General features: G+C 35.6%; 1 protein-coding gene across 1 annotated transcript in view; it reads right to left on the minus strand.

The window, feature by feature from the left end:
• The window catches only part of CCDC171 (coiled-coil domain containing 171), a 317,703-nt gene that overhangs the window by 63,744 nt on the left and 227,694 nt on the right, over positions 1-26,265 (minus strand). Inside the window, exons 22-24 of the mRNA XM_032392436.1 lie at positions 25,927-26,072; positions 23,659-23,713; positions 5,329-5,460 (exon numbers count right to left, since the gene is read on the minus strand). Coding sequence (XP_032248327.1) covers positions 5,329-5,460; positions 23,659-23,713; positions 25,927-26,072 — 333 coding nt within the window. The remainder of the gene's footprint in view (positions 1-5,328; positions 5,461-23,658; positions 23,714-25,926; positions 26,073-26,265) is intronic.

Here is a 26,265-nt window from a genome sequence, read left to right on the forward strand (position 1 = left end):
ATTGTTTACAGTTCTATTATCAGGAGATTTTGAAGAAATTTAATGTCTGCTGGCGCATTATTAAATCTTCAGGATAGAATTCTAAATTTTTTTCTTCGGAGAGAGAGGGAGAGTCTTAAGCAGGCTCCATGCCCAATGCAGAGCTTGACACAGGCCTCGATCTCACGACCCTGAGATCATGACCTGAGCTGAAATCAAGAATCGGACGCTTAACTGACTGAGCCACCCAGGCGCCACTAGAATTCTCAACTTTCACGTAGCAAATAACAAAAATGTTTTTCTGACAACTCACCTCAGTCAATTTTCTTACACCTACCTCAGAAAATGCCATTTACTCTTCCTGGTATCAACAGAAAAACAAAGACACTAATTCTTATATTCATCCTCAAGTTAGGCCTCATTCCTAGGTCATTTAAAGGCTTCGTTGGCACATGTTATATTCTGTGGAACGACAGACTACAGCCCTCAAGCAGACAGGTGAGATGCAGGATGGCACTTTCCATCAAAATGCATTTATTCTCAGATAAACTGTAGGATTTTTCCAGTTAATTGTCTTTCCCTAACAAACACCTCTCCTCTTCTCTGGACAGGACCTTCTAACCTTTGAAGAAGGTAGCATTTCAACATTCTATTTGATCCCACAACCTAAGTCTAAAACCATTTTATGTTTTTTAATTTAAAAGTTATTTTGATTTTAGAATTTAAAGAGAGTGGCACAAACTCTCATAGATAACAACTTTAGATAACCTCCAAATCTTTTTGATACCTTATCACTAAAATGATTCCACTTACCAAAAAGGTCAGATTTCTAATAATCGCAAACATTCAAAGCAGCATTATGCACCCAGAAATGAATGAAAAACAGTACCTGTGAAACAAACAGCAGTCATACACTGTATTCCCTTTACCTCCCCATGGAGACTCTTAGACCGAACCCTGGCAACTCTGTAAATTAAGAACCGACTAAAAACGGGTATCTGAACATCAGGGAAGATCTAAATTATAAGAAGAAGATAACACGTCCCGTTAGTAACGGAAAATAAAGACCCATACTTTAAGAAAGAAACTAAAGGGCTAAGAGAAGTCATTTCGAGTAAACTGGAAGTCTTTTCCAGGGACAACTGGGAAACGTGTATCAAAGCCTTAGAATGTGCATAACTTTACACGCAGCCACTCCACTATTTATCCTAAAGAATAATGCCACAGTGAACAAAACAGTGAAGGGTTCCTGTCCACGGACAGCTAACAGACACCGAGTGTTTACAATATACCTGTCACTCTGAGCACTTTAGATGTGCTAACCCCTTGAATCATCACACAAACATGATGAGTCAGAGACTTCTGACCTCCATTTCACAGATGAAGAGGCCGAAATACACACTGTAAGTAACTTTCCCAGTTGGCTTCTTTTGGATTTCTATTCTCTCCACTATCTCCTCACACATGAAATTGTATTCTACAGACACACCCTACCTTTATTCTTTGCTCCTCTTGACCATCTTAAAGCACACACACACACACACACACACACACACACACACACACACAGCCATGGTTTACAAAAGACAGGCAAGATTAAAAGCATGAATGGACCTTATTCACTGGATATGTAACCTTTAGCAATTTACTGCATCTCAATAAACTTTAGCTCCTTCCTTTATAAAATAGATAAAATCAGAGCACTTATTCATATGGGCTATTGTGGGAATGAAGTGAGACAGTAAATGTAAAGTGCTTAGCGAAGTAACTGGTACGGAAAAAGTACTCAACAAATGTTAACTCTTGATATTGTTCTTTGTTGTTTATTTTTGAATGAAGGTAGAGATAGAAACATTTATCACATGCATGCTAATAACTGCCAGATATTAAATGCATTGTATATCCTCATTATTGGGGAAAAAACAATAGGAAGTATAAGATAATGAGTAACAGGTACTATCTTTATAAAATATGGGCAGAATATTTTTTATGCCAAAGTCCTCTGCATTCACGTTGACCTGGACTTTTCAGCTAAAGCTAACTTGTCTAATCTAGGTGTTTTAATTTTTTTCTAGTAAACCGATACGCTATTATTTGGGAGATAAAAGCACAGGTAATGATAGTTCTGCACCTGCCATAGGAGCTTAGACAAAGGGTTTCACTGGAGACATGGCCCCACTGGAACATCAAGTAACATGGAAAACTAAATAGGGAGCTAATGTGGATCTTAATCAAAATTATTGAAAGCTTTGGAAGAAACAAGAAATAAGGAGGAGTAGAAGAACCAAATGGAAGATACAGAGAAAAAGATCCTAAATAACCTTCTTCCAAATAAAACACACACACACACACACACACACACAACTGTGCACGGGCACACACACACACCCTTAAAAGTAATGAAAACAAGTTTCTGTTGCAAACTTCATCTCGACGAGGGTCCCATAATGGCTGCAATCATAACAGCCCCCAGACACTGCCTTGCTCTCTTCGTGCTAGGCACTGTGTTCTCTACATGCGCTGCCCCATTCGGTCCTCCTACAAGCCCGAGAAATTGGTAGGACTATGTTTTTTTGAGAGAATTGAGGCTAAAAGCTAGCAGAGCTCAGAGACTAGATTTTTCTGAACTGAATTTTCTCCTGTAGGAACGCATCAGTCACATGCTCCTCCAGACTGCAGAGAAAGGGTAATCCTCTTCGCCCTTCACTCATGCTCACTGTTCTTCCTTCCATCCAGGGTTATACCTGTAACAAAGCTTCCCATGCTGGAAAAGACAGACAGTGACGGCTCCCACGGCTCCAAATGATGGTGGCATGGGTTGGCCAAATGGTCATCCACCACCATGTCCCACACAGTCATCCTCTCCTTGACATAATCAAAGGACGTGTGCTCTCTAAACAGTCCACTTATCAGCACAGACTACAAGTGAAACAAATACTGAATTCCTAAATATGTGGTCCCACTAAGCATAAATATACATATTTATAGACTGCAAAAGGTGAAAAGTAGCGTTCCATAATATTAGCCTGTCACATGGAAACAAAATTTTTTATCTGTGAATCTGTCCACAATACAGCATAAACTATGACCTACATCTTACACAGAGGCATAATGTGTATTTTCTAGATGGAAGGAAAATCCCCCTGTACATCTCAAAGGCTGTATGCTTACCGTTTACCACGGTGTCTAGATTTTCTTCTAGTGTCAGATTTTACCAGTTCAGGCTTTGCAGTCAAACACACCTACACTTGAATTCAGGCTCTGGGCCCTGCCACTTACTTGCTGTTGATCTGAGGAGAGTTACCTGTTGTAGCTGCTGTTTTTCAGTTATAAAATGGAAACGATGCCATCTATCATTTGACATATAACACCATATTTACAGTCCATCATGAAAATTAAACAACATGATGTATTTAAAGAACGAAGCATGATACCTCCTCCATAGTGAATGCTCACTGAAATGGTAGCGATTCATATTAAAAGTAAGGTCGTTGATCCTACAGGGCCTTTCTTCTCAAAGTACTCCAAAGCGTATCACCAAGTCTGTGTGTGTGTCTGTGTGTCTGTGTGTCTGTCTGTGTCTGTGTGTCCGTGTAAAAAACACTACTATGGTCCAAATCATGTGTTCTTCTCTGCATGGAATACTAAGCTACAATATCTATGACTAACCTGCAATGTACATCACAATATGTCGATGCAAAATGTGCCCAAGTGTTTAGGTATTGGTGATGTGCGTAAGTATTTTTATTAGAACTCGGAAAAGACAGCAGTTTGAAATAGGGATTTCTACATTTCCTTCTTGCTATTCACTGATGTCAGAACCATAGAGAGCTTGTACTTTTCCCCCAAAATATGGCATTCTGAGGATCAGTCTCTTTCCAAATTACCCAGATCTACAGGGGAAGTCTTTATTTGTGAATTATGACGAGTACTAAGCCCTCTGAGATTGTGAATCAAGATAGCCAAGTAAAGGATTCTTTTACAGCCACTAGAAAAATCTGAAATCACATTGTATTTGTGGTTACAATGAATTCATAAATAATGGTAATCAAATTTAAAATGTACATCTTAATCTTGTACTAAATAATGGTACAGTATTCTAGCCTATAACTGAAAATAAAAATATTTTAGCCTATAACTGAAAATAAAAGTATTTTATGCTTAGTTTTAAATCACATATATATTTTAAATATATTGGTGGACAATCTAATGAGAGAAAATGAGTGTTTTTCTTTGTAGAGCATTAATTTGGGTACTAATAACAAATTAAATTAGGTTATGGAGCAAGTAGAAAAAATTAACATAGCCCCACTTGGACTGACATTAATTTTGTACAAAATTAAAATTTCACGGGGTCATAAACTAAAGAATGATAAAGTTTATTTTAAACCTCAAAATGTGAAACAGAAACTGAGTTTTAGGAGATACTTCTCTTTTAGATACACTGACAAATCTGGACTGCTACTGAACAAGAACAAGCTCTTTTGAAGTATCAGGCTTCCTACAGTTTACATAATGTTGATAGGTTTCTCTAATAAAGGCATATTGGGCATTAAAAGGTGAATAAAGCACATATCGAATTTTGTTTTGTCCAATTAAAAAACTGTCCTAACCTTAAGGAAAAAAAAATGCTCACAATAACCCAGTAGGAGCCTCGATTAGAAAGATATCTGCAGCATCTGAAAATGAGTATGTTTCTGAAAAGATTTTCTTTATTAAGTTTATTTTAAAGTTACTTGGGGGTTCACGATTTGGAGCTTTGAGTTTTATAAATGAAATAACCCAGTTTGCACATTATTATGCTGTTCATTAAAACTAAAAATTAAGAGTAAATAAATCCTCTTCAATGCAAAGTACAGTTTGGTTCCACAGTTGCTTAAATTACATTGCCACATACGAAATGTTGGCTCTACTCTGGAATTAGCATTGAAAATTTTCAAATATCTCTCCTGATAATTTTATCGAAAGTGATTTATTTTAAAACAATAAGCGCTACAAATTGAGACGGGCTTAAAGAGATAACAGCCTAGTGTCTTATTGTCCTCTGCTGACAGGAAAGCATGTTCTTTACATACTGTACTTAGCTATAAAACACATATCTTTCCTTGGTAAAAAAAAAAAAATATATATATATATATATTTCTCTAGATTATTTCATAGGCTATTTCGAGACTGTGAGAAAAAACAATTATTTGTGAAACAGTGTTTCACGGTGGGAGAAAAATTAAGAGAAATTATTTGCATCTCCTTTAAGTTATTCACAACACTTGGAGGCCTTCATTCTCTCCAGTTAGTGCAATTTATTTTTTCACACGTCTCAGGAGCAAACAATGTTATTTAGACTCTAACCTGGCACGCTACCACCTCTGGCCCGCCCTTGAGCCCCTCCATTGCAAAGGTCTCCAGGTGCAGTTTGGGTAGCTGCAGGGTGAAGTCATTCCTACTTGCCGCAGTCCGTGACAGCGAGATCTGATCTCTGACCTAAAGGGAAAAAAACAGCATCAATGGTAATTCCCCTTCAGACACATTAACTGGGATGAACTGGGTCCCCTTGAGCCCACTGAGTGGACTTGCATTGATCGCTGGACCTGAAATCCATGAATAAATTTAGGACTAATTGATTTTTCGTTGCAAATAAATCTCTAATTCAGAGTGCTGGGGGAGAATGTTAAGAAGAAAAAGCATCCTCCTGCTTGAAATGAGGGAGGGAAGAAGAGTCACTGGAGCTCTTCTGATCAAGAGGTTTTGAATTATTTTTTTCACTGTTCCACCCTCAAAAGAAAAAAAGGAAGAAGGAAAAAAATATCCACAAAATCGAAAACAAACAGCCATCTCCTAATTATTATCACTTTCTTAATAACATGTTTCATTTAACTGGTATTAACTAATATATATTAGACAAGATAGTTATTAGGTGTTAGTCTTTGAAAAGAAAACTTCAATAATATGTACCCTGGAATAAAAACAAATATACTCAACACACAAGGAGACTTAAAAATATACCAGTCAGAGGCTTATTTGCCCATTTCCTTCTTACTAAACTTGAGTCTTAACGATTAAATACATGTAAACCAACTCGGTCACGCAACTTCTAAATAAGATAACGAATAAAATCAGTGGTATTTGTACTATATTTTAAGTATTCGGAAAGGTAACAATACAAACATATCACAGATCCAGGAGAAATACCAAATTCTCTAGCCAGTGTAAGTATCACAGGCAGTTGATATTACACTGCCACCTTCTGGACAAATGAGAAACTACTCCCCATATACTATACATAGATAAAGAAAATGCTCAGAAACAGATCTATTTTCATTTTTAATTCCCAAACTTAGTAAGAGCTTTAAGATTTTCACAGTTTAGTTTTCCATAAGATCAGTGAGCTTTCGTTTTTAATTATATAGTTTAACGATAGTAGATTTCATACGTAGGCATATTTTCTAACTTTCCTTATCCCTGACTTGGTTTTAAAAATGTATCTCTTTGCTACCATATATTGGATAAATATTATGCAACTAGCTTAAAGCCACAGGATCAAAAGTGTTTTTGATGAAATAGTAAAGGTCAAGAATGGGAGCCTATAAAAAATAACACTAATTGCTCAAATATATGTATCTATATCCCTACTTTTCCCTGAGCAACTTCGAATGTAACTTGGCAACAGTACATGATCGAAAACCTCTCCTTCGCTTTTCTATTCTACTTGGGAAGCTTCTAAAGCCTGTTTGAATTGTTTCTTATTTTATGAATGAACTATCACACTGCATAGGGTTTCCTTATACTAGCAAACACACACAAACATCTGACAACATTTTTAATTGTTCATGCTAATCTATGGTTATAAAAATCTTTATACTCCCAAGTTGAGCAGAATTTCTGTCAATAACTGAATGTCAAAGTGTATGCTATAAAACATACACTGTAATGCGATTTTTATAATGGTGTGAGTACTGTATGCACACTGGAGTCCCAATTCAGAATGTGTATTTATCTCTAACAAATACTCTCCAGAGTCTTTAGTCAGGATGAGAATGCTTTTAACTTACTTAACATAACAAAATAAATCATATTTTACAAATATATTTGCTTTAGGTTTTATATTTTACATATACGGATACCTTCTCCTGCTTTTTTTGGTCACCAATGCACACTCAGATAAAAGAAAACATTAATGTGGATTAAGGTACTGAGAATTTATCAACATCAAACCACTAGTGTTTTGCCTTCTACCCTTCTGAACCATAGTCAATAGATCTAAATATTTTACTGCACCCTGGCCAATTCATTGTTTGATGTTTAAAAACTCACCCAGAATCAAAGAAAATTTATTAAATTTGAGCCCCCAAATGAGATACTATTAGCTTTGAAAGTCAAGTTTAACTGCGATATTGATGATTCTCTTTTTTCTGTGACAAAATTCACTAGGGAAATCCTGGAAGTCAAAGTACAAAAGCAGATTGCTAATACGGGCAAAGGAGGAGGGAGGACCATAAGCAATGTAGGTATAATCCACAACACAGTTCCAGCACTGGAGGTCCTTGAACCCGATGATTATCAGGCACCAGACTTCAACTGTGAAGCTTGACATACAGGAACAGTAAGCCACATTTTATAGTCTCTAAATAAACTCACTGAACAATATTAAGCTGGGGCATTTGGCAGTTAAACCTGTGACTTCTCATCAAATTAACATTCTCACTACAACATTATTTAATTTGCCAAGTTAAATCATTCTTTATATTAGATGGGGGGGAAACCTCAAAATGCCATTATTTTGCTAAATCGAATAATGGGCATCATAATTACAACATTATTTGAATATGCATGTGTTAATACTTTCATTTAATTATAAATGATGTGTTGAGATTGTGGACAGTGCCATCAAGAGATAGTGCTACGTAACAGATATAATACCACAAATATTTCTACTACACTTTAAGAGTTGATTCCACTTTTAAATTAAGCCAGGACTTTGAGAGAAGGCACCCAAAATGTTCTCCAAATATTTCTAGGAAAAGTTTTTTCTCACTCTTGAAAAAGGATCGGCTAGGAATTCTTTTATCTTCAGGGGTGTGAAGGAGTGAAAGCAGTATGTTGAGAGAAGACAAAACAGTGACACAGGACAAGTAAAATTACAACCATGCAGCAAAGAAGCAGGAAGGGAAGGTGACAAGGAACAGGAAAACATGAAGGGTGAAAGATGAGACTTGCTCAGAAGAGTGCAGAAAGCAAGTCTGAATTTCAGGGTGTGAACAAGGATAATCGGGAAAGAGAGTCAACCCAGAACAGTAAGAAAAAAGGTTCTCCCCGTATTGCATTAAATTTGTTCATGAAAAACAGAGAACAGGCAGCCTGAGAACAAAGTAACCAAAATCAGAAAAGAGATAAGTGAAATTTCTTTGGGAAACACTGCCCATTGGATATAAATGATTCTTTTCAAACATGAGAATCTAAAATAAATTTCTTTACTGTCAAAAGAATTCTGAAGCAACAATATTAGAATAGTAAAATCACTTTTTTCCCTAACAGAAGTAGGCTCACCTTTTAAAGTACAGATTTTAGTGTGAACTAAGATTAAAACCACCATTGCCACCTTTCTATACATTAAATGATAATTTCAAATTTCAAATTAATTTGAAATTATAATTTCAAAAGTCAGTCTTTAACTCTGTTACAGCACATCGTCATTCATCCTTTAATTAAAATTCTATACCCTTTTCACTGTGATTTATTTATAGCTGTGACTGATAAAATATATATAATAACATTTTTCTACTTCAAAATGGGTAACAGTTCATACTTAACATATAACGAATTTTTTCATACAACTTCACAATATAAATCTCATTTGCCAAGTTGCATACATTTTTATAATATTCTATACAATTGTTCAATTTCATAGTATTTTGACAAAGAATAAAGAAAACATACCTCCATTACTACACTCTGAAATTTTGATTTTTAGGAAAGTAGTTTGATTTCTCCCTTTCCTAATACATACTTTCAGAAAGCACATATTTCTAACAGATATGCCATAAGACACAAGAGAAACAAGAGGTGGATAGAGAAAAATAAATGAAACTTTCTAAGAAGTCAAAACATTGGTATGAAATATCTATCTATTTTATCCTCACACTCAAGTTCCAGATTGAAGTGATTCAGAAGATCCACGTTCCTATTCCACTGATTGGCCTTTACTCACAAGCCGCCAATCTGTTTTCTAATTTTCTGTATACTCCCACCATAGCACAAAAAAAGCTATTCCTGGTGGACATATCAACTATGAGATTACATTAGTCATTTTTGGAAAAACTGCTCAACTCTCAGAACGTGAACCTGCATGTTGCATCATGCACAGCTATAAATCCCTCTGGACCTAATGTTCCAAATTAAAACACACACACACACACACACACACACACACTTATGAAATGTGGCACTAGCTGTGTTTCCACCATCAGGACACTAAGGAAGAAGCAGTAGGATTGTAGATGGAAATGCAGGTACGCTTATCACATAAAAAGATATGTACGTGCCCAAATCTTAAACGTCTGGGAAAAGTAAGTGATAATTAGGATTTCACATCATACCCTTGATCTGGCTAAAATTTTACTTACTCCAATCTAGTGTGGCATCCATTGCTTCAAAATCAACACTGACGGTGTCATCAAGTAGAGGGACCTCTACAGCATTTCCTGTAACCTCCTTTCTTATCACTCCATGTTCATGTTCTACTTTGTTTCCACATCCCTGCCTTCTTCTGTCCCACGCCCTCTTCTGCCCTTCCTTCCACCACCACAGATTCCTTATGGCTTTCCCTTCTCTCTTTATTCTCTTTTTCATCCTACCCTAGAGAGGCTTGCACACTATCTTTCAACCTCCTCACCAGAGAGCAGTGTGTACTTGGCACACTGCAGCCTGGGAACCGAATCCAGCCCACCGCATATTATTGTAAATAAAGTTTTATTGGAACACATGACTCCCATTCATTTACCTATTGTTTTTTGGCTGCTTTCCTGCTACCATGACAGAAGTGGAGAGTTGAGACAGAGACCATATGGTCCACAAAGCCTAAAATATTTACTATCTGACTCTTTACAGAAAGTGTTGGTCATCCTCTGCCTTAAAGGTATAGAAGGAAAGACAGTATTTTTCACCATCTGTCAAGTTTTTTAAATAACCACATCTCACCAGAGAATATCTGAACAATTTCTAGCGGGTCAACCTTCTATCAGTAACACAGGGTTGCATTTCACAGACACTTCCTGGCTTCTTTTTTCCAAGAGTTTCATAAAATAAGTGTACTATCTCCTGATACATTTTCAAGTTTTATGCAGTCTGGTATACAACATGACTGGATCTAACTTTCCTGGCACGTACTCTAATACCTAATCAACATAAAATTTGGTTAAACAAGTAGAATAGGCATACTGGAGAGCCTTTTGTAAATAGACAGAGAAGGGCACCAGCCAGAGGTAACTCTGTAATAACACTGGTAGCAAGAAAAACGCTGTGCATACAGAGACTCGTAGAAAGTATGTGATCAAATAAGAATGTCATTCCAAACTCACAAATTCTACAAGGCAGGAGAAAGAGAGAATATGATAAAAAAGATCATTAGCAGCTCCAGGACTCTGGTATGTGCCTACTGAGAGAAGCAGGGCTTCAAGCTTGTCAACACAACGGAGACAACATTCATGGATCGAATAGTTACATCTGAATGGATATTTTCCTCTGTCTATTACCTTTTCCTTAACTGTTTAATTAATGAAATGGATAGAGTAACATTTCTATTAGTAGTACCACTGGTACTTCCAAAAGTACTTTATGCTTCTCAGAGTACTCTTCACACTACCTCCCTTGATTCTGCCATCCACCTTGTGAAACAGTCATCACCATCGCTAATATTGGGATGGTGAGTGCAGTGCTCTTAGCACCAAATCCCAACGCCTCTTAATATCTATAATGAATAGTTGGGGAAATCGCTTAGGATTTTGGTAATCTTCCATTTCCCTACCTAAACAACAACGCTATTTTTTTTTTAGCTTTACCTTGCCTTGGTCCCTTGTCTGGCAATCTTAGCAAAAATGTGTAAGTTTCATAAAAGTAGTTTTGTGAGAAGTAATGGAGACTATTATTCAAACATCCTTATTTTCCTCAGTAGTTTCCCTGGGCCTGTGGGCATTCTCATTCATTCATGTTTTCTTTCTCCCACGGCCTGACACACACACACACACACACTGTTACACTGAGAGACAAGTTACCTGCGCAGCAATCATCCTTATACAGTGTCACCATCTCACACGGAAGATTCCCCAGCTATGATGTCCCAAGACACATGCAACCATTCCTGCTGTGCTCCACACCCATGGGAAGGAGACCCTGGCGCTCCGCAGAAGCGGGCACTCCACTGACGTTGCAGCAAACACAGGCACTCATCATTTGAAAAGAAGGAAGTGAGAAACCAGCCATCTCTTGCTGGCAGGTTATTTAACCTAACCTACAGCTCTGGAGCGGAGCCAGCATGCTCCCATGACTGCCTGCTGCTGTCACCAGAAAAAGAGGACAAATCCACCACCACCACCACCCGCACATTAATAGTCACATCCCAATTATGGACCGAGAAAATGGATCTCTTGAATCAAATTATCAAGCTGGCTACATCCCAATTAAGGATCTGAAAAACGGAGCCCTCAAATCAAATTATCAAGCTGGAGGATAGGGTGATTTGATCATGGACATCTTATAAAGGCGCTAGACAGTTTGATCAATCTATGGTGTAGGTTACATACCATAGAGTGCACCCCACAAGATTACTGGGCCCCTGAGCTATTTAAACAAACACAAAACCCATACTTGAGAATAGAGAAATAAGTTTATGAATTGTTAACAGTCCTCCACACAGAGATGTTTTCTTTCCGAGGGGAAATTATTCCAAAGGATAAAGGCCAAGGCACAACTGAAATTAGCTATTTAGATGTGTTTAGGCTAAAACCTGTTAAGCACACGTACATGACATTCTGTAGTGTCTTATCTTTAGTTTGTCAAGGTTTTTAAATCCCTCTTGAGCCAGAGTACCATTTTCAGCTTGGCTAGGTCAGAACGACACTGAACAATATGAATGATGACACACAAGACAGCTGTATGGACAGTTGTCGTCAGCAAGCCACTATGCTAACACCTGCATGTCCTGCACGGCTGATCCTCAGACCCGGGGTCCAGAAACTAAGAATGCAGAGGAGGTCAAAGACCACAAGTAACATTTAGAGAGTCATTAACAAGTCACCACCACTGGGTTTTTAGATGCATTAAATCATATTTTGACTTTTAAAATACTGTCAGTTCTATAAATTAAAAGCTATTCTGTGGTGTTTCTATCCCTTGTAAATTCACTGAAAACTAAAAATCATAAGATAACTACGTATTATCAAATATTTGAGTTAACCATCTTTAAGATAAGATTATAAAATCATGTTTAAAGATTTGGTAAGACAGTGTCTTCACCTGTCAGATTCTGTTTGACTCTAATCTATTCCACAATCCACTCTAACAAAAGAAGTTCTCAGCTTTCTACTTCATAGGAGTCTAACCAGCTAAAAACAGGTTGCAACAGGACTATTACACCCTGTAAATTCCTTGCTAGCATACCTCTCTTTCCTAGAGACATTCTTACAATCAAATTTAGGCTTTCTCCTCTAGCTTTTGATTAGGCAGAATAAATACACATGCTATTTTTAGCAATCAAATAAAAAATCAATATCAGCAAGACCTCCATTGAAATCTAGAGATGGCTTCAGCTTTGTTTAGGGACTGGGTGATGGTAGAATTTGACTCATTCAACAAACATTCATTAAGTGCCTACTGGGTACCAGGCCCTGTGATAGATGTTGATTGAGGATATAAAAATTAAGGAGACAGAATTCCATCCCTCAAGGACTCCAAACTCTAGTGGCATAATTAATCTCTCAAAATGCATTTGTTAGCCTTCCATTTATCTATAATGTCTGTTTCTCCCGTCAATGCCTATGCTGCCTTCTTTCTTTGCCAGAGAGTATTACGTTAATCAATCTCAAACCTTTATCTTTAGCCTGACTTTTTCCCTTAGGTCCAGACTCACATATCCTGCTGATCACTCCACATTACCTCAAACTTGGGTATTTCCAAAGCAAAACTCACCATTGTCTCCCTTCTTCTCCCTACAAAAAAAAAAAAAAAAGAAAAGCCTGCTCCTCTTCTTGTATTTCCAACATCATTTCAATCAGCCAATCACACTGCCCCATCGTGGGAGTCATCCTCCCCTGCCTTTCTCATCCTCATTCACCATTTTACTAAATAAGTTTCACATCCTTCCCTCTAATACCACCTATCATCACTACCCTGGTCCAACCTTCTCCTGCTTTCATCAAGTGTACAGAACCATGGCTCTTAAAACCACCTTCATTACTCATGATATCAGGTCTGCAAAGACGCCCTCCAGAGCCCAAATTCAGTACCGAAATCTGACCATATCAGTCCCTCGCTTAAACCCTAGTTTGCTCCCACTGCCTCCATGATAAAGATCCAAGGGTCTTAGGATGGCCAAAAAAGAAAAACAACTTCAATGACTTGGCTTCCAAGTGCCTCATTCAGCCCCTCTCTTGCACTCTCCTTGCACTTCCTGCTGAACTGAGGATGTCTGGCTATTCATGCTTCCATGCACTTCCTCGCACACACTATCCTCTCTGCTGGAACGCCTTTCCCATCTTTCCTCACACTTCAAAGCCCTATCCAGGCATTAATTCTCTTCTAAGAAACCTCCAGCCAACCCGTGGGTTTTCTAAGTATTTCTCATAGACAAATAACTCCGTCTACACGGATGTGAAACTGCATCTTATGGATGTGTATTTACCATGATATACTGGAATTATCTGTGTCTCTGCCTTGAGGGAAAAGACTATGCTATATAGGGACTATGCTATATATATATATATATAGCATATATATATATATATTTTTTTTTTTGGTTGTTTGTTTCTCCAAAGACTGGTACAGCTCCTGGCATATAATATACACTTTAAAAACATTTGTAGAACTCAACTATTTATATTAAATATTGGATAAGAGGTTTTAAGTAACTTTACTGTAGAAATGAATCTCAAAGGATATTAGCAAAAACTCCTGTGACTTCCTAGCTATTGTCCAGTATCATTCAGCCTGATAAATTTACAGGTTTATAGACACAAGGTCTTCTAGAGTCTTTTGAGGCTTCTGGATTGTGACTTCCTGTTTTATCTTTTAGACATTGTACTGAAAAGGCAGCTAAGACTGCTCCCTAAATGTTCAGAGGTACCTTTAAAGTTCATAGTACACTACAATCATACACAGGAAACACTATAGTTAATCCTTCCAAACTTGTAGGACTCAAGCAATCTCTAAAAGCCTCAAGAATCCAGCCATTTTGCTACCTAAACAATAACAAAAAATGACTACAAAAAAAGTTCATTCTTCTCTACATTCCAATTTTACCTAAATTTACTTACTTTCACCCCCAGCTATAATAAACCAAGACATTTCTCGGTTAAACACTTGGTTAGCACCCAATAAATACTTAATTTTCTCATACCTAACCCTAAATAATTCAGATATTATCCTATACATCTAGTCATTGCCCTATCCTGAAAGCTATTCTAATATAATTCTACATAGAATTATCTATATCTAGATAGAATTATATTCTAATATAATTATTGTACTTTTCGTCTTTTTCTCACAATAGAAATACTAAAGCATGCTTGGAGAGCTTCTTAATTTAAAGAAAAAAATCAATTCCTGAGAGTCTATATTATCAGTAATATTAGAAACCTATTGGTAAATTTATTAGGAAAATAAAAAAATATGACTTTAGGGAATGATGTTAGCAAAAATGATGGAATAAGGAACTCCAAAAACCAGTCCCTCCACACACACACACAAAAATGAATACCCTGGGGCACCTGGGTGGCTCAGTCGGTTAAGTGTCTGCCTTTGGCTCAGATCATGATCCCGGGGTCCTGGGATTGAGCCCTGAGTCAAGCTCCCTGCTCAGTGGGGGGCCTGCTTCTCCCTCTCCCTCTGCATGCTGCTCCCCCTTCTTGTGCTCTCACTTGCTCTCTCTCACATAAATAAGTAAAATCTGAAAAAAAAAAAAAGCAATGAGTACCCTGACAAAATTTGTCAGAATCAACTTTTTCAGAACTCTAGAAACTAACTGAAAGCTTACAGCAACCAAGCAAAAACTTAATCAAGAGAAAAGCACCTGAGTCAGCATTTAAGGAAATCTCTGTTGAAACACTAGCAGACGATGAAGTTAACAGAACAGAGATTGCAGAGGCCATACTTGACAAAGAATATAGACTTTACGTGGAAATGAAAAGTACAGCATAGGAAATACGGTCAATTATATTGTAATAATGTTTTACGGTGACAGTGACCACTTACCATGGTGAGCACTGAGTAATGTACAGAATTGTCAAATCACTATGTTATATACCTGAAACTAATATAACATCGTATGTCAACTATGCTTCAATAATAAATATTTTCTAAAAAAGAATACAAACTGAAAAAATTAGTTCAGAAAAGTCACTGAACAAACAATAGCCACTAGAATAAGCAGCAACAACCAACACCAGGGAAGGAGGAGAATCTGATTTCCAGAGTTGCTACACTGTACTATTCAAAATATCCACTTTTCAACAAAAAGTTATGAAGTATGCAAAAAGATAAGAAAGTATGGCTCATACATAGGAAAAACAGAAACTAATAGGAACTCAGGAAGCCTGAACATTGGATTTACCACACAATGATGTTAAATCATTTATTTTAAATATGCTTAAAGTGTTAAAGGAAACTGTACAAATAACCAAAGGAAACCATGAGAACAATATCTTCCTAGATAGAAAATATAAATAAAGAGATAGAGAGCATAAAAAGGAACCAAATAGAAATTTGGGGGTTGACATATTCAAAGTGCTTAAAGGAGACAAAAACCTGTCAACCAAGAATTTTATATCCAACAAAAATATTCTTCAAAAATGAAGGAAAGGGGCACCTGGGTGGCTCAGGTGGTTAAGCATCCAACTCTTGATTTCAGCTCAGGTCATGATCTCAGGGTTGTGGGATTAAGCCCCGTGTCAGGCTCTGCACTCAGCATGGAATCTGCTTGTCCCTCTCCCTCTCCTCCTCCCCCCACTCACTCTTTCTCCTCTCTATCTGTAAAATAAATAAATAAAATATTTTTTAAAAAGGAAGGAGAAATTAAGCCATTCCCAGATAAACAAAAGCTGAGGGTGTTCATTACCCCTAGACTTGCCCTAGGAGAAATGTCCTAGGGGAGTCCTTCAGCCTGAAATGAAAGGACAACAGACAGTAACTCAAATTCACATGAAGAAATAAAGATCACCAGTAAAGGAAACTGCACAAGTATATATAAAAGTCAGTAATAATGTAGTTTTGATTTGTAACTCCTCTTTTTTTTCTATATAATTTAAAAGACAACTCTGACAAAACTGAACAGAGAAATAGTTCAACAATAATAGTTGAAGACTTCAAAATTGCACTTCATTAATGCATAGAACTACACAAAAGATACCCAAGGAACTAGAAGACTTGAACAGCAGTGTAAATCAACTTAATAGACATCTATAGAATATTCTACACAACAACTGCAGAATACACATTCTTTTTAAATGTACATGTAACATTCACCAAGACAGACCATATTCTGAGCCATACTGCAAACTTTAAATTTAAAAGAATTGATATCAAGCAAAGTAGCTATTCAAACCCTACAGAATTATATTAGAATGCCATAGCAAAAAATATTTGGAAAATGCCCAAATATTTTGTAAATAAAACAACACACTCTTAAATAATGAATAGGTCAAAGATGAAATCACAGGGATATTACAAAATACTTTGAGACAGATGAAAACAAAAACATAACATACTAAACACAGTTTTCAATGAAAGTAGGGCTCACACAGAAATTTTTAGCTGCAAATGCTTACATTAAAAAAGAAGAAAGATCTCAAAGCAATAACATAATCTTCTACCTGAGGGACACAGAAAAAGAAGAGCAAACTAAGCCCAAAGCAAACAAAAGAAAGAAAATAATAAAGATTGGAGCAGAGATAATAGAGACTAGGAAAATAACAGAGGACATTAAGAAAACCAAATTTGGTTCCTTGGAATGATCAACAACACTGACAAACCTTAAATAGACTTGCCAAGAAAAAAAAAAGATTAATTAATTACTCTAATCAGAAAAGAAAGTGAGGATTCTACTACTGACCTTACAGAAATAAAAACAATACTAAGAAAATGAACAATGTATGTCAACAAATTAGATAACCTAGATAAACTAAACAAATTCCTGGAAACATATAAACCACCAAAATGGACTTAAAAAGAAGCAGAAAATATGAATAAATCTATTACAAGGAAAAAGAATTAATAAATAAGCAAAAAACTTCCAACAAAGAAAATCCCAGGACCAGATAGCTTCACTGGTAAATTTTACCAAATGTTTACAGAATTAACACCAATCCTTCTCAAACTCTCCCAAAAATAAAACTGAAGTGGAAGGGCCACTTCCTAACTCATTCTAGAGGTCAGTATTACTCTGATATCAAAGCCAGACAAAGATATCACAAGAAAACTGTAGACCAATATCCCATATGAACATAGACACAAAATCCTCAAAAAAAAAAAAAATACTAGCAAACTGAATCTAGCAACATATTCAAGCAATTATACATGATAACCAAGTGGTATGTATGACAAGAATGCAAGGATGGCTCAACATACATAAATGAATCTATGTAGTACACAATATTAATAGTATGAAAACTGAAAAAAAAATCATTTCATATGATATAGAAAGAGCATTTGACAAAACCCAATAACCTTTCATGAAAAGAAAAATTCAAAAAACTAGGAACAGAAAAGAACTTAATCTGATGAAGGACATGCTCCTAACATCATACTTAATGGCACAAAACTGAAAGCTTTTCCCTTAAGATTAGGAAGAATGCAAGGATATCTGTTGTCATCTCATTGCCAGGATTAGAAGTACTAGCCAGGCAATTAGACCAAAAAATAAATAAATAAATAAAACAAACAAAAATAAACAACAACAAAAAACGAGGCATCCAAACCAGAAAGAAAGAAGTAAAACTATCTTTATTTGCAGATGACATGATCTTACATATAGGAAATCCTAAAGAATCCTCAAAAGAAATTATTGGAGCTAAAAAAATTTAGCAAAATTGCAGGATACAAAAGCAACATATAAAAATCAGTCATATTTCTAAATGCTAGAAATTAAGAACCAAGAAATGAAATTAAGAAAATAACTTCACTTACAACAGCATCACAAAGAATAAAATACTCAGGAATAAATTTAAGCAAGAAGGTATAAAACTTACACACTGAAAACTACAAAAGTCGTTGAAAAAAATTAGAGAAGATCTAAATAAATGGAAAGATATTCAATGTCATGGATTACAAGACTTAATATTAAGATGGAAATACTATCAAAATTCCAATTGCCTTCTTCTTCATATCCTAAAATCATATGTAATTGATCCTAAAATTCATATGTAATTACAAGGAACCCTGAAAAGTCAAAAAAAATCTTGAAAAAAAACCCCAAAGTTGGAAGACTTAAAATTCTTAATTTCAAAATTTACTACAAAGCTACAGTGGTCAAAACAGTGTGTGGTACTGATATATGAGGATAGACAACATATAGATCAATGAAACAGAATTGACAGCCCAGAAACAAAACCAAACATCTATAGTCAACAGATTTTCAACACAGGTACCGAATGGGGGAAAGAAAAGTCTTTTCTTCTTTTTTTTTTTTTTTTAAGATTTTATTTATTTATTTGACAGAGAGAGACACAGCGAGAGAGGGAACACAAGCAGGGGGAGTGTGAGAGGGAGAAGCAGGCTTCCCGCTGAGCAGGGAGCCCGATGCGGGGCTCAATTCCAGGACCCTGGGATCATGACCTGAGCCGAAGGCAGACGCTTAATGACTGAGCCACCCAGGAGCCCCAAGAAAAGTCTTTTTAATAAATGGTGCTGGGATGGGGCGTCTGGTTGGCTCAGGTGGTTGAGCATCTGCCTTCGGCTCAGGTCGTGATCTCAGGATCCTGGGATCCTCCTTCTCCTTCTGCCCCTTCCCAACTCCCACCCCCTGCTTGTGCGTGTGCTCTTTCTCTCTCTCAAATAAATAAATAAAATATTTGGAAAACTAAATAAATAAACGGTGCTAGGATGACTGGATAGCCATGTAAAAGAATGAAATTCAGTCTTTGAATTATACCATATACAAAAATTAACTCAATATGGACTAAAACCTAAATATAAGAGTTAACACTATAAAACTCTTTGGACACAACACAGGGGATTTCTTCATGACCTGCAATTTGGCAATGTATTCTTAGATATAAAATCAAAATCATGATCAACAAAAGAAAAAAAATGTACTTCATCAAAGTTAAAAAACTTTTGTCCATCAAAGGACATTATCGAGAAAGTAAAAAGACAACACATAGAATGGAATAAGAGGGTATAGGAGTGACTGCTTAATGGCTCCTGGGTTTCTCTTTGAGGTGATGAAAATATTCTGAAAACATAGCTGTGATGGTGGCATGACACTGTAAATGCATTGAGAGCCATTGAATTGCACACTTTAAAATGGCTAAAATGGTGATTTTTTTTTTAGAGAATAGTTCTGTTTTTTTCAAAACAGTTGAGAATTCAACTAAATAAAGAAGCATGTGTATAAAAAATGCACCTCATGGAAAATTATGATTTTGTTTTCTCTTGTTATTTTTCTTAACCCCAATAACCTAAAATTAGCCCAAAAAATTTCTTAATAAAAAGTTAACTTCTGACCTACATTAAAAAGTCGTAATATATTACATATATATTTACATATAATTAAAATAAAACATCTGTTTCTTTGAAATGAGGTATATGTTTTTAGATGAAAATGACTGGCCTTCTTTATTAAATAGTAGTATCAGTCCCAAATGGGATTTAAAAAATAATATCCAGTCAACTGCTTTGTATAATGCAATTTCAGGATTTGAAAAGTTGACGGTAATGTATCAAGTTTAAAGACAAACAAATATATCTTGAAATCTGGAATTGTGATACCTCCAGCTTTATTTTTCTTTCTCAAGATTGCTTCCACTATTCGGGGTCTTTAGTAGTTCCATACAAATTTCAGTATTATTCTAGTTTTGTGAAAAATGTTGGTATTTTGATAGGGATGGCATCGGATCTATAGATTGCTTTAGGTAGTATGGACATTTTAACAGTATCAATTCTTCCAATCCATGAGAATGAAATACCTTTCCATTTGTTTGCGTCACCTTCAGTTTCTTTCATCAGTGTTTTATAGTTTTCAGAGTACAGGTCTTTTACCTCTTTGGTTAAGTTTACTCCTAGGTATTTTATTCTTTTTGGTGCAAATGTAAACAGTGTTCTTTTCTTAATTTCTCTTTTTGCTACTTCATTATTAGTGTATAGAAACGCAACTGATTTCTGGGTATTATTTTTGTATCCTACAACCTTACTGAATTCATTTATTCTAATAGTTTTTTGGTGGAGTTTTTAGGGTTTTCTATGTATAGTATCAGGTCATTTGCAAATAGTGATAGTTTAACTTCTTCTTTTAACTTCAATCAATATGGATGCCTCTATTTTTCATGTCTGATCGCTGTGGCTAGGACTTCTAGTACTATGTTGAATAAAACTGGCAAGAGATGAGGGGAGTGGGAAATACAGGATTCCAGTTATGGAATGAAAAAGTCACAGGAATAAAAGACACAGCATAGGGAATATAGTAGGTTAATATCGTAATAGCATTTTATGGTGATAGATGGTAGCTACACTGGTGGTGAGTATAACATTCCATATAGACTTGTTAAATCACTATGTTGTACACCTGAAACTAATGTAACATTGTGTGTCAACTATACTCAAAGTTTAAAAAAATTAACAAATATCAATAAAATGTAATTGCTTTTCCAAAAAAACCCCAAACATTTAAGTTCTCCAAAAGTTTAAGTTCTTTAAAATGCAAGAAAAGAAATAATGTCTAGGGGCACATGGGTGGCGCAGTCAGTTAAGCTTCTGACTCTGGGTTTCAGCTCAGGTCATTATCTCAGGGTCGTGAGCTCAAGCCTTGCATTAGGCTCCACACTCAGGGTGGAGTCTGCTTAAGACTCTCTGTCCCTCTCCCTCTGCCCCTCCCCACCACCCTCTCTCTCTTGCTCTCTCTAAAATAAATAAGTCATTGAAAAGAAAAAAAGAAATAATGTCTTCATGAAAACAAGTTCTTTCTATTTGATCATTGTGTTAGAAGTTGTATTAGTATTAAAATTTAATTCAGCAGGTAGAAGTTAATTTTATTCTAGAACAACTGGTGCAAATCTTGAAAACACGTGTGCTTAAGATATATAAATAGCTATACTATTTGGCTATGTACAATAAACTGGACTGAAGAGTCTGGGTGTAACCACAACCATTTTTACCATGAAAGAGCCTAGATCCTCCTTCTGTACTATGCCCAGTTTCTCCAAAATGGCAAAATGCCTCTGCACAGTCTGAGTGGCCAGAAAAATAAACCTGCAAAAGCTGGCATGAGGACCAGCTGGCGGCATCTCCCTGAGAGCTCAGAGTGACTCTCTGGGCCATTTCACAGCACCCATTCATCCTCACCCAAACTTCACAGAAAAGAGAATTAGGCCAACAATCAATTAGCCTTTCCTAAATTTTCACTTCAAGCTTGAAAAGTAACTGATAATTTTGAAACCACTATATAAATAGAAATTTCCAGAAGTATTAATCAAAATAATTAACTACTAAATCTGAAGGGGAAAAAAGCCATAAACCAAAAGTAAATCTACAGTGGCTCTAGGCCAATTCTAAAGATTCTTTCTTTCCATATGACACAAAAATCGAAAGATGAACTGCAACCGAAGAACTATATGATTATAATTGTCCTATTGCAGTCAGTCTTGATTATATTTAAAATACATATCGTTCCATTCTCATAATGAAAGGATAAGGCACAACATCTGTATTCCACACTGATGACAGTCTGACGTCAAAGTCCCTTCCTCAAGGGAGCTGTCATCCAACATTTTTTTCCTGTAGCTGGGAAGACGAACAAACAATTGGATTTCAAGGCAATATTAACCGTATATAAAGGTATGCCATACATACAACATAACTGATTTCTCCTATCAAAGGTCTCACCAAGTGCAAAAAATTCTAACCAAAGATGTCTCTTTTCCTACAAGTCAAATTTCAGGTTTCTAGCATATATGGATTTGATGTGACTGTGTTTAAACTATACTGACTGACTAAACTTTTTTAAGTGGGGAGGGGGAGAAATCACAGTTTCAAACAATACTACTTTAAAACATAGCATTCAGAATATGAGATTTTTTTGAAAGTGCTTTTGGTGATATGAAATAATGTTAGTCACTTTCAATATCTAAAAGAATAGAGAGGGGCGCTTGGGAGGCTCAGTTGGTTAAGCGGCTGCCTTCGGCTCAGGTCATGATCCCAGGGTCCAGGGATCAAGCCCCACATCAGGCTCCCTGCTCAGCGGGGAGTCTGCTTCTCCCTCTCCCTCTGCTGCTCCCCCTGCTTGTGCTCTCTTGCTCTCTCTCTGTCAAATAAATAAATAAAATCTTTTTTAAAAATTAAAGAAAAAATAGAGGGCTAGCGTTTCTAAAATGTTAAAATATATTAAATATTAGTATGCTAATGTTTATTTAATATCTGCTTAAAAGGCTTTGTTTTTTGGGTATTTTTAAGTGACTTACAAAACTATATTATATAATAAATTTGATGCCCAAAATTACTATAAATATGATTCATTCATGAATTCCACGTATCTTAAAAGTACTAGGTATCCTTATTTCCAAAAAATCGTCTATTAAACAATAATAGACACACATAAATTATGTTTCTCTACTTTTAAATAATGAAATGAACATATCTTTGACTGTGGAATGCTAAAAAAATATACAGTGAGTTAATACATTAAGTTTTTAGTAATATAACATCCTTAAATGCTACTCATCACTACAAAGTAAATGTTAACTTATACAGAAGTAATCAAATTTGAAAATAATAGAGTATTATTAAATATATTCAATTTCTAGTTTAAGAACACATTCTTATAATACGGTAAATTACAACTTGAAAAGTACTGCCAAACACAATACACTATGGCTCCTCTCTATATCCATATATAGGAGAGTAGGTGTGAGAGTGGTAAGAGGTCAGACAGTGTGGTAAACATTCTATCATATGAGACATGTAAGAGTCATAACGACCTCTGGTTCAGTCAGCAAAGACCACAAAGAACTCAAGTGTAATTATACCAGTTGGGAGAAACCACTATTTTTATAGTTTTATCAAGTAAATAAAGTGAATTCTGAAGAAAGTTATGAAATATCACATCGTATAATACAAACTTTTAGTCATTTGGAAGGATCTTTTTGTTAATTTACTTTTAAAGAAAGTTACAAAATGAATTAAAATATCTTGAGGTTAATAAAATTAAGGACTAGGAAAACAACATCCTAACACAAGTTGAATGATATTGAAGGAAAATTATAGTACCTTATGAAGCATATTTTCTACTGTTCTCATATGATTAGCAACACATTCTTTGTCTCTAGAAAAAAAATTAAAATGAGGTATTAGTAAAACCCAAGTCTTACAACAACTGTTACACATTTTAGTATAAGTAGGTATTTTTGAAAAATAAGGTTTGGTTGTTATTGTACTCCTTCTAAAAGTGCAAAACCTAACCACACTCACTGGTATATTTCTGCATTTAACTCTTATCTTTAGTTATACTGCCTGCCATAAATTAGAGAGGGAAAAAAATCTTAAGGATATATTCAAGGTTTAAAAAAATAAAAGAGCGAAAAAATAAATAAATAATAGAAATTTTTTTTCTAAGTGAAAAAGAAAGAAAAAAGAAGCCATGATTACATTATTGGTTTAAAATGTGCTAGAAAGAACTTTCATTCTTTTGGTTTCTAATGAAAGAGATTTTAAAAATCATAGTGGTGGAGATACATTTTGAATGGCCATACTACGCAAAATAGTATTTTCCTTTCTACATAGGCTCTTTGTGTTATAATTGCACAAAAACCCTCTATGACCTTGACTAAAAACAGGCGAAGTTACTAGTTTCTTCTATCAGCCTTGTAGATTGAACTTGGCCTTAATAATGAAATAAAAAGTTTCGATGTACAGTAAAGGGAAAATAGTTAACATCAGAACAATGTTATATGGTGACAGATGGCAGCTAGATTTAACGTGGTGAGCACTTCTTACTATACACAGACGTTGAAACACTATGTTGTATACGTGAAGCTAATACAATACTGTATGCCAACTACACTTCAGTAAAAGTAAAACTAAATTAAAAGTTTGGATTAAAATACCGAAGACAAAAATTTAATGGTAAATTATAAATTGAAAGCTGTAAATAATGTATTAGCTCTCCAAATTTCAAATTAACTTTCTTTCGTGCTGTAAGAACATGTGCCCATGGTCACAGATCATAGACATGTACAGATTCCTGAATTAGCAGCAATGTTTTGGAGACACAATATGAATCTGGAGACTTTATAATCTTGTTCCCATTCATCTAAGAATTTTCAGAGCTGCAAGACGCACTAGAAATAACCTAGGCTAAGCTTTCCACTTGCCATAAGGAAAAAGACTCAACAATGACAACAAAAAGCTGATTTAGTCAAATTCATATTTTTAAAAACTGACAATCACATATACCTAATATGGAGGTGCAAAATTACGGAGCTTCACGATTTTCCAGAAAACTACCGGTGGGCATTCAAACCTGCCAATATTTTGGCCTTGTGTAAACTCATTTTTTCATTAGTGTGAGCAATTTCCCAAGCCCAGTGGCAAAGTTGTGGATATCCTAGATGGCAGATCCCCTGTTCTGTGATTTAGTTTACAGTCTACATTGTCTCAAAAAAAAAATTTAAGTAATATATATGTAAATATATATATTTATATTTATATTTAAAATTACAGGGACTCAGAATTCCAAATTCAGAAAATACTGAGTTTATTAAAACTAGATGTTCTTTAATCCATAAATAGATTTTCTTTAAGCCATGCTGTTGTACAAAGGACTGTCTTAAAGTAGTCCATGAAATTTGATGTGAGGAACAAATAAAAATACCCAAGAGAGAACTGTTCAATTTGAACTTCACAGTGTATGTCAACTTGATTACCTGGTAAAAGGAAAAACATTCTCATCGCATTATTATAGCTGCCCACTCTGAAAACTGTGTATTTTTTCTATTGAACATATTAGAATATACAGCTATAAAATTAAATGAATTTTCCATGATCTGTATGTTTTTATTGCACTTAAAAAGACATTATGATACACATGTTGATTATATACTAGCATTTTTTTATGGAAATATTACTTACAATATTAGTATACCATATGCAAAGCAAAATTTGGGGGGCAATGGGGGAGAAGGGAATGTGGAATATGTGATAGAAGGAACTATGAAAAAGTTTTAAATAAAGAGTATTCCATTTCATATTAATGAAATCATGGTTTCAAACGTGTAACACTACAACAGAGCCCAAAATACACATAATTCGAGGTTATATAGAAACTTAATACCTTTCCAAGGTTTCTCAATAAAATATACATTTAGCATGTTGAGTTAAGAGTTTTCTTTTTTGAGGATATATCAGAGAATTTCAAAGAGAGACAGCTGTACTTTTGTTTTCTAACACTGTATTATCCAGGGCTAAAACCCGGAGCATGAAAGTAAGAATTGATCTTTTGTCTGTTTTAAGTGATCTCCCCAAGGTCCGAGTGCTCACTTGGCTGCCATACGGAGGGCACTCTCTGCATCGTGGATGTTCTCCTCCAGCCGACGCTTGTCCTGCTCCAGCTGGGTGAGATGTCTATTGAGCTGACGCAGAGATTGATCTTTTCTTCTCAGCTCCATCTTTGCCTCGGAGAGACTCTGCAAGCAGACAGAAAACAGAGTTACTTGTCAGCCCTGATAATTAACTTCAATTTATGCCATAGGCTATTAAACAAAGAAGGATACAGACTGACTGAGAAGCAGACTTGGGTCATTACACATCAAAGTTTAACAAATTTTCTGCAAAAATTTTACATACTAACTAGAAATGATAGCTCTGATAAAATTTTGA

The sequence above is a fragment of the Phoca vitulina genome, unplaced genomic scaffold, assembly GCF_004348235.1.
Source record: "Phoca vitulina isolate PV1807 unplaced genomic scaffold, GSC_HSeal_1.0 scaffold67, whole genome shotgun sequence".
NCBI lineage: Eukaryota > Metazoa > Chordata > Mammalia > Carnivora > Phocidae > Phoca > Phoca vitulina.